The sequence below is a fragment of the Felis catus genome, chromosome C2 (genome assembly GCF_018350175.1).
Source record: "Felis catus isolate Fca126 chromosome C2, F.catus_Fca126_mat1.0, whole genome shotgun sequence".
NCBI classification, from domain to species: Eukaryota; Metazoa; Chordata; class Mammalia; order Carnivora; family Felidae; genus Felis; species Felis catus.
Window position 1 is genome coordinate 11,513,443 of NC_058376.1, and position 16,581 is coordinate 11,530,023.

Genomic DNA, 16,581 nt, shown 5'->3' on the forward strand with positions numbered 1-16,581 from the left:
CAAGCCCCCACGTGTTCATCTGTCCAGTACCCGCCACATGGCTTGCAACGACTCTGCCATGCCCCTGCAGCTTCACAAGGACGGAACCCAGAGCTCACTGGCAATTTCTTCATGTGTGTATCCAGTGAAAGTGCCAGAAGCCCTCCGTGCACGGCAATTCACCCACTTTACTGTGGATTGCCAGAACGGCTCAAAACTCTCTTCTGAGCAAGGTGCTAGGAATGTGAGCATGAAAAACTATGGTTACCGCTTTCAGAAAGCTGATAACCTACATGCAGACGTGAGAAAAGCTAAGTAATGACATCAACATCAGTATTAAATACCAAGAGTGGTGCGGGCATCGGGACCCCACCATCATTCAGGGGAAGAAGAGGTTGCTGCTGGCGGGATGGCCACAAAGCTTCTGGGGGAGGTGGGATATGGCCAGCTCTGGCGGGTTGGGGGAGGGCTGGGAGACAACCACGGGTGGGGCACGTTACTCTCAGTGAGGCTAAGAGAGTCTAGGGGAGTCACCTGTTTTCAAGAGAGCAAACCACCAAATGAAATGGGGCTGGAACGGAGATGTCGCCGATGGTTGGGAAGATGAATAGGGGAGCGGCTGAGAAGGGAAGAGGAGCACCTGGGGGCAAAGCCTGAGGCGACACCAGCACAACAGTACAAAGAGGAGTGGGTCCCGAGAGCCCAGAGGTCAAGGTCAGATTCCTGAGCCTGTAAGGTCAGTGTGGTCAGCCCTGCTGGACGGGTTTTATGGCTGCCCACCAGCCAGCTGCCCGAGACGAGTTTAACCTCTGGCTCTACTCCAGGCAAGCTTTACATTCCACCCAAGACACGTTTCTCTAGTCCTCTGGCTCACCCCGCACTCTGCTGGCACTTGATTTCTTTACTTGCTGCCCCATATGCACAGCTCACCCCAATATACAGACCTTGCCCTCCTTGGCCTTGACAAAATGGTGAATTGAAGACACAGGCACACGCACACACACACGGGTCTAAATACGTTGTGTTGTACAGATGTGGCTTTCGTATCACACCTTATACTGCTACCGATGATGAGCTCTGCTTCTATAATGCCATGACACTGGAGATGTCACTGCAGGCGTCCCTCATCATGATTTCTCATGCTACCAACCCTCACTATCTGAACTCAGGGGTGAAAACAAATTTGGATAAGTCTTTCAATGAATCCTTAGCTCTCACAACTCTGCCACTGGCTGTCCGAAGCTCAGAAAACAAACACATAGGTTCCGATGGTGTGCACTCTCCCGATATCCACACGCAGGACGAGACGGTGCGGGGTTAGCTGTCCTTTGCGATGAAATCGTATCCCTTTGAGATTTTGCACATTCAACTTTGGACGGAGGATTTTAAACACAAGGAAAAGACACTAACTTGCAGCTCTCCTTCCCACCATCCACCTGGGTTCTTTTTTCGGATCAAAATCAGCTGACCAGGGGCCAGGGTGAGCTGCTCGGGACCCGTGGCAGTGTAGCAGGCAATCACCTGTGCGATTTCTGGAAAACAAGACCAAACAGCGCAGCGCAGCGTTATGGTCAGAAGAAGAGCTCCTAGGAAGACACAGCCACCTCCTGGGTTCACAGATTAACGTCATCAAAGCCACTGCACTGGGCTGGCTTTCTACTAAATGAAGATGGCCCACTCAGTCACCCGCCATTCCATGACCTCCAATCCAAAGGCAGCAATCCAGGACTCGGGTGGCCTTTTGGTGCTGCTGTAGGACTTCCTCATCATCTCTCAGAACTCACTGACCAACTTCCCTCCGCGAACCCCACTCCTGTGCCCAATTCCGGCACCTTCTGTCCCAGCCCCGCCCGCAATTACTGCGAATGCCCTGTCGCCAGCAGCTGGGCCTCCTTCCTCCCCAGCCCGCCTTCCACCCCGTAGCACACAGTTCACTCGAGGGTTGTTAGGTGAATGAAGGAACTCACGTGGAGCTTTCCCACGGGCCAAGTAAGTAAACAGAGAAGTCCTATTTTCTCCAGAAACTTTTGGGAGCGTGGCACTAGCTGATTTACATGTTGTGGCTTTAGAAGCTCAGCCCCACCCACGTGACCATTTTCTTTGGCTCACATTTTGAGGGTGATCCCTGAATATCAGGTAGGAATCATGTCAATGCGCGTTTCTTTCTTTTTATTTCGAGTTAAAAAAAAAAAAGGATCTGGCGTTAAGAGGGGAATTTTATGAATAAACAGTTCAGCACGGAAAAAAAAAAAAACCAAAAAACGTAAACAGTTCTGTACTTTCCCTGAATGTTAAAAATCTCATGGGGAAAATTCCAGCAGCACCACAGACCAGGCTCTGAAGAGTACATTTCTACTGGCACAGGAGGCCGAGTACGAAAAGACAAAATCCTTCTCTGACTAAATTCTGGCGTATCCACAGTGACTGCTTTCGGAACTTCTCGAAGCAGTGAGGGACAAACTGTTCTATTCCTCCGTGCTCTCTCCCCATCATAACAGATCTTGACAGAAAGAAGGAATGAGGTAAAGACAGACAGAAAGAAAGGCAAGAGGTAAAAAGGCTCCCCCTCTGACAGGTATTTCCCCCTTCTCTAAAAGGCACAGTAGCAACAAGCCCCCCATGACCCTGTTCTGCCACCAGCCTCCGGCCACCATGCTAGGAGCGCCAGGCTGTCAGGGGGCAGGTCTGGCCCTGCCAGATGCTTCAGGGAGATCAGGGGAAGCAGGACGGAGGCCAGCTTACACACCTTGGCCCCAGCCCTCGCTGGGAAATCTGTGCTGGGGTAAGAATTCTCCCGTAACTCACCAAGGACTAGCTCTAGATTCCAAGAGTTTTTGGTTTGGAGAGAGTCCCAGTTAGTGTCCTATTTGGCCTCAGATTTTCCCGCTCCTCAAAGGACCTGGCAGGCACAGCCAGCAATCTGCCCCAGCATTCTTTTCTGTCTTTTGTGTCCCTGAGCAGCTCGTTGGTTTTAGGATAACGTTAAGCCCATCTGGACCCTTTGGCACGGCAATCCAAAAGGTAAAACACTCACAGTTAAAACACAGATTTGACTCAGGCGTTCCAGTATCTGGAGTCTGACTAAAATCCTACGGCAACTTGAGAGCCCACTTTTCCGGGTAAACCTGTCTGGGGCGGACCACGACACGCAGAAGCACCAGATCCCCTCAGCCTGGCAGGAACTCTTCAACCCACCATTTCCTACAGAACCTCACGGCAAAAACGCCCAGATGACCTAAGTGAGGAAGGCGTGCCATACAAACCGTGTTATTTCACATCTGTTTCTTTCTCCTCTCTTTCACGGTGCTCTTTGTAGCACATGTGAGTTTGTTTACGTAAACTAAAGTCCTGAATTTGGAGGGATGGCTATAATTTTGTGCCTTCAATGTGTACCTGAGGCAAAGCAACCCATGGGCTTCCAAATTAAAGGGACCTGTGATTTGCAGCTCTTTGACTCTTCTCCACTAATGTCGTGGGACGGATTGTGCTGTCAGGAGAGGAAAAGAGTGTTCTGGACCTACCAAGAGGGTGATGAAGCAGCGGCTGAGCCCAAATCGTACAGCTCCATGAATTACAACTTGCCACCACATTGCCTGACTTACTTCTTCACAACCCAAGAACGTTCTGTCTAGCAACGTCCCTGCTCCCCATGTGTGAAGCAATAGCCATACTGCATAACCATGTATACGTTATTAACGGATTTCAAGAAAAGGATCTACCCCAACCACTCCTTGGAAAGGTCCTTCTGTCTTTCTTTTTAGGCTTCTGGCCTCTAATGAACAAAGATTCAGGAGGAACTGTCAATTACATTCAAAACATTGAAAAAGAAGCATCAGGGTTTGTAACTTACCAGGTTTTTTTCCTAAACTCCCTGTTTTCCCAGCAGTTCCAGAGCCCTTAAAACAGAGCAAAAGGTCTCATTTGCATACTGCAGAGTTTTGGTCATGCAACTTAAAAAACGATCAACGATGACACAAGCCCGCTCGAGCCCCTAAAGCCCCCTGTTCATTCTTGGGAAACACAGCAGCACTGTATCTCCTGACATCAGATGGGTACCAGGAAACCATGGGACAAAATAGGTACTTTAAAACACACAGCTTTTACCCTCTTCTTTAGGAAAAAGGGAGCAAAGTATGTGGCACTGTAGGATCCCAGTGGGCTCAAGTTCTGTCTGCATATAGCATACTGTCCCTGGGTCAAACCAAACAGGGGGTGCCAGGCGAGGAAGACTGTGAGTCTGTGTCCTAAACACTGAGCTCCTGCTTATATTCAAATGGTTATTCAATATTTCACACACAAAAACTATACGGGCTGTGAACATCTAGGAGCCCGAAATCCAGATTTGCTACATAAAATATTAATATTTAGCCACATTTTTTAGAGGTTTCTTTTTTTAACAACGGAAACAGTACAGTGGCAATTCAAACACACCTTCCCCCATCCCACTGACATCTTTATCCAAAGAGGCAGCCCCTTTCCTGTGTATCCCTTCCGGTCAAATCTTACACTGCTTAACACTGAAATTCCTCTATCAATGCTGGATGTACAATCCATAGAAACAGACCATACTTTTTTTTTTTTTGCAACTACTAATTGTTCCAAAAGTGCTCTGGGGTTGAATTCCTTTATGGATACTCATGGAATTTTAAACCAGCTGAACAAGCCAACAGAGACCTCGAGTCAGGACAGGGGCCAGACTGTAATCTGTCATTACAAAGTGCTTTATTCTGAATTGATTTTCGTCCCCGAGTCCCTATCTGCCAGTAAATTAAGTTTTCCAATCAAAACAAAACAAAACAAAACAAAACAAAACAAAACAAAAGGCTTAATAAAGTAAATGACAGTTACTGTAAGAATAAAAACATGTCATTTATCTAACGTATCATAGTCTCTTTATTTGGGTCATTGAAATTTAATAACCATTTACCGGGGAAAGTTTGAGTTACAAGTTTCACACTGATTATGATTTCTGTATTATCAAGATGTATAATACCAATCTCCTTTCCTATTTTTATACGCTGCGTATCAAAATAAAGGAATATTAATGACATAAGATTCCAAATGACCAGTTACTTTCCCAGTACAGGCTTGTAATACGCTCTCCATAGTCCATAAAAGGAACAATGCAATTGGCAACACCCAATGATAGAGTCCAAGTAGCTTGAGTGTGCTCCCCCACTTTTTTTTAAAGTAGGCTCTCCACCCATGGGGCTTGAACTCACGACCCCAAGATCAAGAGCCACTTGCTCTATCCACTGAGCCAGCCACGGGAGCCCCAGTGCGCTCCTTGTTTAACATGACAGCCGCTCAGAAGCTAAGACAACTCAGGAGATCAGGTTCTGTCCTGGTGCCCCTCAAGAATGCAGGAGAAAAGCTGCCCCAGGCCATGTGCCCCAGCCCTTCCCTTACAGAGAAGGGAAAAGCCAGGATAGGACAGACACTCCCATGCCCAGAGGGCAATTCTGGTATCTGAGGCTGGGTCTGGTTTTAGCAGGAAATTTTCCTTATACACTGAACTCCGTGTCCAAGGAAAATGAAAGAGCTGACTTTTTCGATGTTTTCATCATTATGAAATAATGTAGCTCACTCAATGTTTGTCCAAAATCTTTAGCGCTGTTAGTTCTTCTGTGGCTCATAATTTAAGACTGTGGTTAAAAAGCACCTTACGACTCAGCTTAACTTTAAAAATGTCAGTTTTGGGGTGCCTGGGTGGCGCAGTCGGTTAAGCGTCCGACTTCAGCCAGGTCACGATCTCGCGGTCCGTGAGTTCGAGCCCCGCGTCGGGCTCTGGGCTGATGGCTCAGAGCCTGGAGCCTGTTTCCGATTCTGTGTCTCCCTCTCTCTCTGCCCCTCCCCCGTTCATGCTCTGTCTCTCTCTGTCCCAAAAAAATAAACGTTGAAAAAGAAAATTTTTTTTTAAAATGTCAGTTTTTTTTTCTTTCACTTATTGATTTCAGATGTTTTTTTTTTTTAAATAGAAGACTATAATTTACTAAAGTAAAATATAAGTAATGGCTTTTGTCTTTTAATTGAACCAACAGGTAGTCACTTGAAAAGTCTTCATGCCTAGTAACAGAAACTGAGTTTAGTTGTACTTTTTCCCCTGTGCCCCTGAAATACCATCTGTAGGATTCTTACTGGATCCAACTGGAAGCCTGGAGAAAAGCCTAATTCTCCCCTCTCCAGGTCTGAGGAGGACAATTCGCTGGCTGTCCTCTTGGACAGAAGTACTGTCTACCTGGCTTCTGCCATATTCTCCAGGGGTAGGCAAATGCCTGCAAACCCCTCCTGGGTGTTTCAATAAGCTGCTTTCAAGACCACAGCAAAAAAACAAAAAAACAAAAAAACAAAAACAAAAAACGCCAAACAGCAAAAATGACACTCCCTGAAAAAACAAAACTCGAGCAAAATACAAAGTGCTTGGGGCGCCTGGGTGGCGCAGTCGGTTAAGCGTCCGACTTCAGCCAGGTCACGATCTCGCGGTCCGCGAGTTCGAGCCCCGCGTCGGGCTCTGGGCTGATGGCTCAGAGCCTGGAGCCTGTTTCCGATTCTGTGTCTCCCTCTCTCTCTGCCCCTCCCCCGTTCATGCTCTGTCTCTCTCTGTCCCAAAAATAAATAAAAACGTTGAAACAAAACAAAACAAAACAAAGTGCTCCTGGGAACTGCAGGGAAGAAGGCCCATGAACAGGCTGCAGTGTGAGGCCAGGCTCCTGGCTTCCAAAGCAGTTGCACACACGGGGCCTGTGGACCAAGCCCAATTTTACACCCTGAGACTGGCATTCAAATGAGAGAGGAACTCTGTCCACTGGCTTACACCTGAGAAAGGAGGTGTGGGGTGGGGTGGGGGAAAGCCAGTTCTTGTTGGTTTATTTATGTGCAATGGCTCTCTGTTAAATGAGTACAGTGGTTTACCCTGAAATTCTCCACTAACTTGACATTGGCCCCTACAAAGCTAGGCTTCCAGTACTCTGGAGGCCCACCCCATTCCGTTAAACTCGCACCACTTCAAGACCACTTGTTCTGCAACTGAATTTTTAGGGCCCCATGTAACAACAATGGGAGCCATTTCTGATTTATAAGGACAACAGCATTTAGAACATATTCAGGCTCTGATCAATGGGTCTGAGACCTTAAGGCTTAGCCAAAAGTGTATCGATCTCTTAGATCTTGTGTCTCCCTAATGTGTAGGCAAAATATAAATTTTGGAAACTCTCTACTGCCCAATGTTCTAGGGCCAGTATCACCCACATTCTTTTGTTGACATGGGCAAAATACGGCTGTGTTTTCCTTCGGGTACCCCAGATCAGTGCTCGTGAAGACCTGATCAAGAATGTTTACTCCAAATCCTAAGTCAGTCACATGTAGGAACAGAGATGAATACTGAACATCAACCCAGGTGACGCAGACCAGCCTCCTTATATGCAATCTCCACTTAGTCCCAGGGGGTTCTTCTGCTTGTGGGAACCCTGCAGCACCAAATGACAAGTTGAAACAATTACAGGTCACTGTATTTGCTGTCAACGTCCCAGAACTTTAGCAAAACCCATCAAAGTGTTCCACCGTCCAATATCGTGACTCCCTGCAAAGAGAATCACCGCACCGAAAGGGGGAGGAAACAGTGAATGTGGGTTTACCTCTGAATCTTTAAGCCTCACATAGTTAGAAGGGAAGACTCCAGACTTGTCGCCCACTGTTCCTGTCCACCAGTCACCATCTTTCTTGGTAACCAAAATCACATCCCCTTGCTGAAAGGTTAAATCGCCTTGCTCAGAACTCTCGTAAGTGTACATGGCAATAAATTCTGGTGGGGAGAAATATTGAGATACGGAGAGAGCTTGATTGTTTACAGAAATCCCAGACAGCTTTGCAAATGCAAGTTTATGAATAAGGAAGTTAGGGTAAGATCCATTCAAGAGAAAGGCTAGTCACAGATAAAACAGAGTTGCAGAACACCCTGGGCTCTAAATTCCCAAGTTGCACATAAAAATTCAGTTAACTGTAGACAGGGAGACAATTCCTGGGAAGACCCAGCCACGGGAACCAAAGAGCCGACCGCATGTTTACCGACACTGAGTACCAAGAGTGAGCTACCATTTGATGTCACGATTTTAAGTGAAAATAGTTTTTACGTTTACTTTTAACTAACATTTACTGAGTACCCGTGTCGTGCTGAGTGCTGGTTTAGATGCACCAGCACACAGGATCTTGTACACACATCAAATGTCTGTACTTCCATTTTGAGGGTATCAAGTCACAATTTTGGAAAATTTTTAGATACAGTATATCCTGCATGTAAATTAGACACAGTTCTTTTCATTATTCAAGTGCCCGAGTGAAAACTTATGCCCTTTTGTGCCATACACACAGATGGGAGGAAGCTGTTAAAACACAAAAGATGTATACTATTTAGTTAAAAATGGGCACCTACTTGTCATTCAAGTGCATAAACAGGTAGCGGACTGACAGTGAAAGTAATGTCTACTCAATCCCAGAAAACAGGCAAGCCTTTCTGAACGAGCTGAAAATAAATCTCAGTTTCTTACATTTTATTATTCAAGTCTTACAAAAATAAGAGTCAATGTTCTTTACCCCCTTGAATGTGAAGGGTGTGCATTCCAGAGGAAATTTTTCTTTTTGGAGGACAAACAGTTGGTTTTACTAAGGCTTAGAAACCGAATCACACTCTCCGAAAGATCACTAGGCGCAACACTCTAGACACTACACTAGGAACAGAGTAAGATTTATAGAAAGACGGACCTAAGTTTCTTGCTTCTACTTTTTCTTCATCGTATCCTAGGCCTTTTGTGTATGTTTTTAAAGGCTTTTTTTTTTTTAAATCACCTTTTACCCAGAAAGTTCATTTTTATGATGGATGATGCAGGTTTCTCACTAAACCTTCACATGGAGCCCTTACATTCACAGCCTACTGTTAATTACTAGGCAGAAATTCAGTATGGAGGAATCCTTTTGGCTAATTATAAGGGCCTCTGCGGGAGGTACTAATGAAAGCTATAACAAACACAAAAAAACACAAACATCCTAATGCGTGTGCTAACTTGGGCAGCTCTACAACGTGGGAGAGCCCTCCAAGGGCGGCCTCAAATTCAGCAGTGCTGACCTGCGACTGCTGGCGAGCACGGACCCCACGGCAGACACAAGGTCATCCAAATGTGCGAGGGAGCACAGAAGACTCTCTGTCTTTAGTCCTCCAGTGCTGCTAACACCCACCTCCACAGTGAAAACGTGGAAAAATGATTTCCCACACACGGAAATCAAAGTCTGGCAGTTTTGCTAAGGACATTCTTTTTCTCACTAATATATTCCTTTTTCTGGTTTCTCAATATTCTGACCTTTCCCTTTTCATTTTGCTCTGTTCCTTGCTCCTTTGCTCGTGTCTGGCCATGTAAGATAGGATCCCTGGCAAATCCAGACTTTCCCCAGTGATTCTTGCACTGAAAAGTCACTTGCTCAAAAACAGATCCGCATTTTGAAGTAACTTGCAAAATGTTTAAGAAACTTCAGAAGCATGAACTCTGGCTGAACTTGCTGCTGCACTACGGGATACCAAGGAGACTGCAAAGACTGTGGCATTGCTTGCCCTGCTATGTACCCAGGAATCTGAGGCTCCCGCAGGGCTCCGTGAGAGCTGGGAGCCAGGACAGTGGCCACACAGTGGCCCTCAGACCCTCCTCTAGAGACGTTTTAACACAGGGCACTGGCCGTTCCCATGCCGGTATATTCTAAGAGCTGTGCCAATGGACAATCTAACCTGGTTTATGGTTTACTTGAAATGGGATTACCTTTAGTTCAGTATTAATAAGGGGCCCGTTATTATATGTAAATAGCTTTTCTCAGAACTTCAAATGCCAACTGCTCCTGCATGGCTCCTGAATGCCCTCAGTCTCTCCTAGCATTTCCTAATGCACCTAAGTCACCTCACAAGGGATGTAGTCCTTGTCACCTAAGATTAGAATTTCTCTTCTGTTACTCAACTTTAAACAATGTGTTGGCTCACCTGTGACCTATATAGTGGGGCCTCAAGGGATGAGGCCTCTGCACAGGTTTCAAAACAAATCAGCATTCATCAACACTGCTCGTACATGAGCATGCTTGCTGCATTAAGGGACTCTGTGTTGACCATCCAGAGACTGAAGCAAACAGGAAGTAACAGTAGCAGATACCTACTGACCTTTCTCCTAAATGCTTTACACAAATTATCTCCTTATCCTGTAATGGTTTCCTACCTGAAGGGGCGGTCCTTACGCCCACTTTACAGATGAGGAAGTGGAGGCAGGACCAAAGTTACGTGGCTACTAGGTGAAGAGCCAGGGTATCAACTTTGGCCTTCTGATGAGACTTAACTAGATATAACGCACTGAAATTGGGTGGAATCATGATTTGCTTTATACAATACTGACTGTACATGCTATGTTTAAAAAAGAGCTTTTTTTGCCTTGTTCTGCTCACAGCGGATAAAAAACTCATTAAGATGACTGATAAGAATGTATACGGATAGAACTATGCCAATGATTGTTTTGGTGGAGATAGCAACAAATGGACATAACAAAATGTTGGATTTATTCAGTAGTAATGAGGTTTTACCGCTATACCTAGAAACTTATAAACATTTTTGCTTCGAAAATTCCCTTTGAAAAAGTAATCGTGTTACCGTGAGTCTGAAATACCACTAAACCTTATTCCTTGCTGCCTCCACTGAAAAAATTGTTTTAATAACTCTTTTTCACAAGGCAAGCTTTCTAAGGAATGCAACAATTTCATGATGGCAAACAAACTAGAGAGAACACTCTATCTTCATATAACTTCTTCGAGGAACCCATGAAAAATTAGTACACAACTGGGCGGACATCTGCTAGCTACCAACACTGTTCAGACTTGTGGTGGAAAGCGTGTGAAGCGTGGGCAGCATTCTTCAATGAAGACTACGATAATGGCTACACTGAATGTAGAAAAGACGTCAGATTTTTACCATTAGAGCCTGGATCATGTGGGTTTTGTGCATTTTAAAACCCATCCCATGTATCGGCATATACAATCCTTAGAATTATTTCATGGGGTAAAGACCAGGAAATAAAGCAACTAATTAATAGTGTAATAAGCACTCAAGATGAATTTTTTAGGCCTAAATCATCTGGTGTGGATATTTACAAGGAACAGAAAAATTGAACTTCTCGCTTGCATCTGAGGTAGTAGAAGATGGCTTTGAGGTTGCTGTGACAGACAGCTTTCCTTGACTGTGTAGTTACAGTTTTAAAACAAAACATTTATCTACGAGTCAGGGAGGAACAGACTATATCAAGGGCAGCGATGACCACAATTCAGCGACAGAGATGCTCACAAAACTTGATCCCTAGTCATGCTGATGGGCCTCTTTCAAAAGTCAAAGGGCTCAGAATCAAATAGAGTTAGAAGATTCAGTTTTTATGATTAATATATCTGATACTATTTTGAAAGTCCTTTGCTTTTGAAAAGATCTTCACCTTTCATTTTACCTCGGAGTTGGATACACTGAACATAAATTAATGCGATCTATTTTAAAGTGAAATCCAGTCTCTTTCAAACATTTACAGTTTATATTATGTGATCCCCTCGACCCTTCTAAAGAACATAATTGGACTCAGGTTCTCACCTTCTCCCGAAACGGCTGGCTTGGCTGCTGGAGACGCTACTCTCTTTAGACTAGCGGGACTTTCTGAAGAACCAGAATCGATGCTGAAAGAGGTTGGGGGAGAAAGGAGTTTAATTTTTACCTTCAAAGAAAATCATACAAATGACATTGATTTTCCTTTTTATTTTTCTTTTTAAGCTGTTTAACGTTTAAACTTTGAGCAATCTACAGCTGAGACAGTTGTTCTTGGGCTAAGTTAAAATACACAAGGTGCACAGGGCATGATTCTAGGCTCACATTCTTGTGTTTCAGCACCTGCAAGGCTGGGTGCACAGTCAGGGTATACTGGTCTATTTCAAAGCCTGAATGACAGATGCTTGTCCAATATTTTTGCTATTTTTTAAAAACTTCTTAAAGCTCATAATTTGCTTTGAACACCTACATGAACGCAATAATTAAACACTCTTTATGTTAAAGGGTCCATGCCATAAGGTTCCTAACAAAAAAAGACAGTTCATTCTTTCCACTGTTTCCCCAAATGCTTTGGGCCTGTGGGTATTCATGTGTACCTGGCCCAGGACTGGGTACTAAGCATGAAGAGAGGCATTATCTGCCAACAAATCCGCAAGAATGTTCAAGGTCTTGGCGTAGAATTCCCTCTTACAGAAGTCAATGAAAAACGAGACATACAGGCTTCCACAAGGGAAGAAAAAACTGACATTTATCTGTCAAGAGGCTGCCTTCTGTGGCTGCGTACTCTTAACTTTTGCAGTTAAAAGACCCAGAAGACAAAATAATCCCGCAGCCCTATCTGTGAATCTTAACTAATGCAAGCAGTAACTTAATGCCTAACATTGTTTTCATCTAATAGAAGCAGATAAACACACAAATACCTTGTAGATTTCCTTATGGGCCCTGAAATGAGTTTCACGTAAGACTTGGGGAACCAACCCTTCTGACCTTGAACTTCTCCAAACCACCACATGTCTTGCTGTTCCAGGACGGTGATGACATCATTTTTGTTAAAATTTAAGTGGTTGTCTTTTTTGGCTCTCCAAGGATACAGGGCTTGCGCTTGTAGCCCCTCCACCTTCTCACCCTTGTGTGGAAATACATAAAGGACCTCTCATTACTCTGCGATCTGTTAGCAATTCAGGGCACACGAACACTGGCACGAACACTCCTTTCCAGGAGGTGTACATGGGCACAGCACACACACAGCCACAAAGGACCCTGCTTCAGTGCCGCGATGGGGGCTGGATGCTTCACCGTCTCTTAGTGATCACTTAGTTTCAAAAGGAGAGGCAAAAACCTGCCAACCTATCCCCAAGCCATTGTGTGGCCATCCAGAGCCCCCTAGCTGAACAAGCCAGGAGGTCCTATTTGTTTTGTGGCACCTGGCTGTGTGCCTTTTACATTTGGTTCTATTTTAACCCCCCAAGTTGCCCAGGGCCCCCCTCCCCCATTTCCAATGTTTGGTGAAAGATTAATCAATACTGGAGCAGAAATCTTACAGAGTCTCAAAGGATAATTAGCTGATATCTTCGTCTGGGTGGGCACAGGAAAAGATGCCCTGCGTTGGACTGTGCTTGTTTTAGCTCCTTTTTAGAGACACAGCGGTTTGGCTGGCATAGATCGACGGTAATCCATCACAAACATCTACACGCAAAGGCCACGTGGGGTTACAAAGATGAATAAAGTGCCACCTCTGCCTCCTCAAAATAATTTAGGGTAAAAGACTTTATTAACCGTAAAGCACTACACTAAAAGGTCAGTATGGTATTATAGGCAAAGACGTCACAATTAACGGGAAAGAGAGAGAGATACACACAGGGACGTGTACCACCTGTCAGAATGAAATCGACTACAAAGAGGCTCCAGCTATTCGCTGTGGGAACAGAGAGAAAAGAGGAATGGCTTGTGCCTGAGGGCAACAGGGAACATTTCACAGAGGAGGCAGCACTGGAGTCGGGCCCTGCAGGACGACAAGGATTTTGTGGGCTAGGGCTTCGGAGGAAGAGCGCTCTGGGCCGAGGGCACAGCACGGGCAGAGGCCTCGAGGTGGTACACGGCCAAGGGTCCAGGAAGTGGAGCACCATTCCGGGGTGCGTGCGGCCTAGTTTCATGGAGGGGTGGAGGAGGAGGTGAGGCTGGAAAGGCAGGGTGAGGCATTTATTATCTTTTTAAAAACTGTAACATAAAACCATCACGATATCGTAAGATAATACAAAAAAAAAAAAAAAGACGTCAACATTCAATCATCGATGAAAATGGACAGAAATAAGGACAACGCCCAAAGACAGTTCATTCAGAACCAACCTGTACTTGCCTCTAGAGGACACTTTCCTCTCAACACTGCATTGGGATTACGTACAGAGTATTTATGCCAGGTCGAACAGCCCGGGTGTCCATGTTTACGACTTCTATATCCTTGTGTTCCTGGGTCCTCATGATCTTAAACTGATGACATCCCTACCCCTTTCCATCTCAACTGTGCACTCCTTCAAAGCCCTTATGTTCTCCACCTCCCATTCTCCTCTCTGGGGCTCGCAGGAACCGCCCCCCCCCCCCCCCCCCGACCCTAACGGCCTGGCAGCCCGCGGCTCTCTTTGCTGCTGAATCCCTCCAGCCTCCACTCATTTCTGGGCCAAGAAGAGACCCCAGGGTCAGCCATTTCGGCTGGATGGGCCCTCCCTGGAATTTCATAAACTCTCCTCCTGAAACGTCTTCCCCGTCCCTGCCTTGTCAACTTTTCCACGTGGAAATGTCCTAATAACCAGCCTGGGGCCGAACACAGCATGGACTCGGTCCGGCTGGAACCCCAAGCATGTCACTTACCAATTTTGTGACTTGGGACAACTGTTTAATCTCCCTAGGCCTCCGTTTCCACATTATAAAACAGAGACACTTTGGCTTAAGAGAGTTTAATAAATGTATCCCTCGTGTTGCTGTGACAGTAATAACTGCAATAGTAGCAGCTTCTATTACTATCGCTATTTCTGGTCCCAAACTGTGAAGTAAGCATCGTTGCAGAAAGTGGAGACAAAGTGCAGAGACGACCAGTTACAGATTCAGGTTCCATCCAGCCAAGCAAACCTTTGCTCTTCACTCACTTGCAACTGTGTGCACTCTGCCGGCCCTCAGGGTCCCCTCCCAAGGATGCGGCCACCTGACCTCCTTTCTCTCCTTTCTCTCTCTCTGGCCTCTCCTCCCCCTTCCTCTCCCAGAAGAAGGATCCCGTCTTCCTTCTGCAGCTTGAATGTCATTTCCATCCCACACCATTTCGTTCCTGGCGCTCGTCTCTAGTGCTTCCCTCTCTCCTCGGTGCCCTCCCTCCCTGCCACAGAGCTCCTACTTGCTCCCCCTCCACTCCCCCAGCCCTGTGCCACTGGTTTACCCTACTCCTTCCCAGGCCACAAGTACACTCCTCTCGCGGAACGCTCTCTGCCCTGATCCTCACCACCCCCCTTTCTGCAAACAGCAGAGCCGGGACAGAAGCACAGGGAAGGAGAGTGTCCAGCCGCGGGCTCCTGCTCCTCTCCCAGATCGGAGAACACACACGCTCCGCGTATTTTCCATTTACTTGCTCTGTTCTCTCTTTTTTGACGATCTCGCACATTTCCTCGGAGCCGACCTATGTTCCAACTGCCTGTCAGACGGGACCACCTGGTGCCCCATTTTCATCTTCAACTTAACATGCCTAAAACCCAACTCCTCCCGCCAACTAAAAACCTCTCTCTGTGCCCTCCTTGCTTGTCTTTGAGGCCAAATCCTCTTCTCGATCTGGACCGCGTTCCTTTCCTTTGGCTCCAACGGGCGCGTGTCTCCGTCCTTGGCTGCTGACAGCTCGACGCCCTCGGCTCGAACCTCCCCACAAACCTGCTGTTCTCACGTCAGAAACTGTGCCTGACCCCTGACTGCCTGCCAGATGGGCATTTGCTCTGTTTGGTTTGGTTATTTATAGACATTTCATTGCTTTAGCTTTATCGTAGTAAGTAAAATACTGCTTTATTGTATTGGGTAGCAATATTCAGAACTACTACTTTATCCTTTCAGAAACACTTTCTTAGCCGAGCATTTAAGAGCTTCCCATTGACTTATAGTCAGTCAATGTGTTTTCTGATACTCAGTGGTCTCCCCAAATTGACTGGTCTGTGCTTTTCGCCAAACACTCTCCTCTCCTACTTTAACGCGTCTCCTCACAGACTCTGCTGGCTGCTAGGCCGGCCTGCTCCACTTCCTACTAAAATTGACCCATTGTAAGATGCCACTCAAATGCCACTTCCCTAGTGAAGCTTCCCTGGTCAACCTGTGCGGGAGATCACCCTCCTCTAAACTCTTCAGGCCCCTCGATGCTGTCTGGAAAACGTGAACCGAATCCCGCACTGCCAATTGCCCCACGTGCGTACAAACGACCCGGCCAATAAGCACTTGCCAAATGTGCCGCCACTGTATACAGCATGTATACACACGCACACCCACTGACTGCTCTCACCTGGCCTAACACAGGGGATGGAGACGAGCCCGTGGCCGTGGCTGGAGTGAAGGCTGACCTCTGCCGTAGCTGGCCTGCACTTGGGACGGTGAGTGAGGGCTGGGCTGCCCACGCATCCCAGTTGTCGGTTTCTGGCTTCTCATTCGTGCTGGTGGGCCACCTGGAAGGAAAAGTAGGCCTCCGTGAGAAGTACTTCCTGAGGTGCCAGCTTTTCACCTGCAGCAGATGCAGACGCAGACCCAGTACATTTATGGGGCTTTCTAAAGTTCAAAAACATCTGGGGCACCTGGGTGGCCGAGTCAGCTAAGTGTCAGACTTTGGCTCAGGTGACGATCTCAGAGTGTGTGAGTTCGAGCCTGGCATCGGGCTGTCTCGGCCGTCAGCACACAGGCTGCTTTAGATCCTCTGTCCCCCTCTCTCTCTGCCCCTCGCCTGCTCCCCTACATTCTCGCCCTCTCTCAAAAATAAGCAAACACATAAA

General features: G+C 46.4%; 1 protein-coding gene across 8 annotated transcripts in view; it reads right to left on the reverse strand.

The window, feature by feature from the left end:
- Nucleotides 1–16,581, reverse strand: part of ITSN1 (intersectin 1) — a 220,478-nt gene that overhangs the window by 52,521 nt on the left and 151,376 nt on the right. For 6 of the 8 annotated variants that reach the window (XM_023238779.2, XM_023238778.2, XM_019839414.2 and 3 more), the window contains 6 exons: nucleotides 16,101–16,260; nucleotides 12,499–12,704; nucleotides 11,627–11,709; nucleotides 7,614–7,780; nucleotides 3,830–3,875; nucleotides 1,390–1,511 (listed from right to left, as the gene is read on the reverse strand). In XM_023238779.2, the coding sequence (XP_023094547.1) occupies nucleotides 1,390–1,511; nucleotides 3,830–3,875; nucleotides 7,614–7,780; nucleotides 11,627–11,709; nucleotides 12,499–12,704; nucleotides 16,101–16,260 (784 nt within the window). The remainder of the gene's footprint in view (nucleotides 1–1,389; nucleotides 1,512–3,829; nucleotides 3,876–7,613; nucleotides 7,781–11,626; nucleotides 11,710–12,498; nucleotides 12,705–16,100; nucleotides 16,261–16,581) is intronic. The other 2 variants (XM_023238780.2, XM_023238781.2) reach the window with 1 other exon arrangement.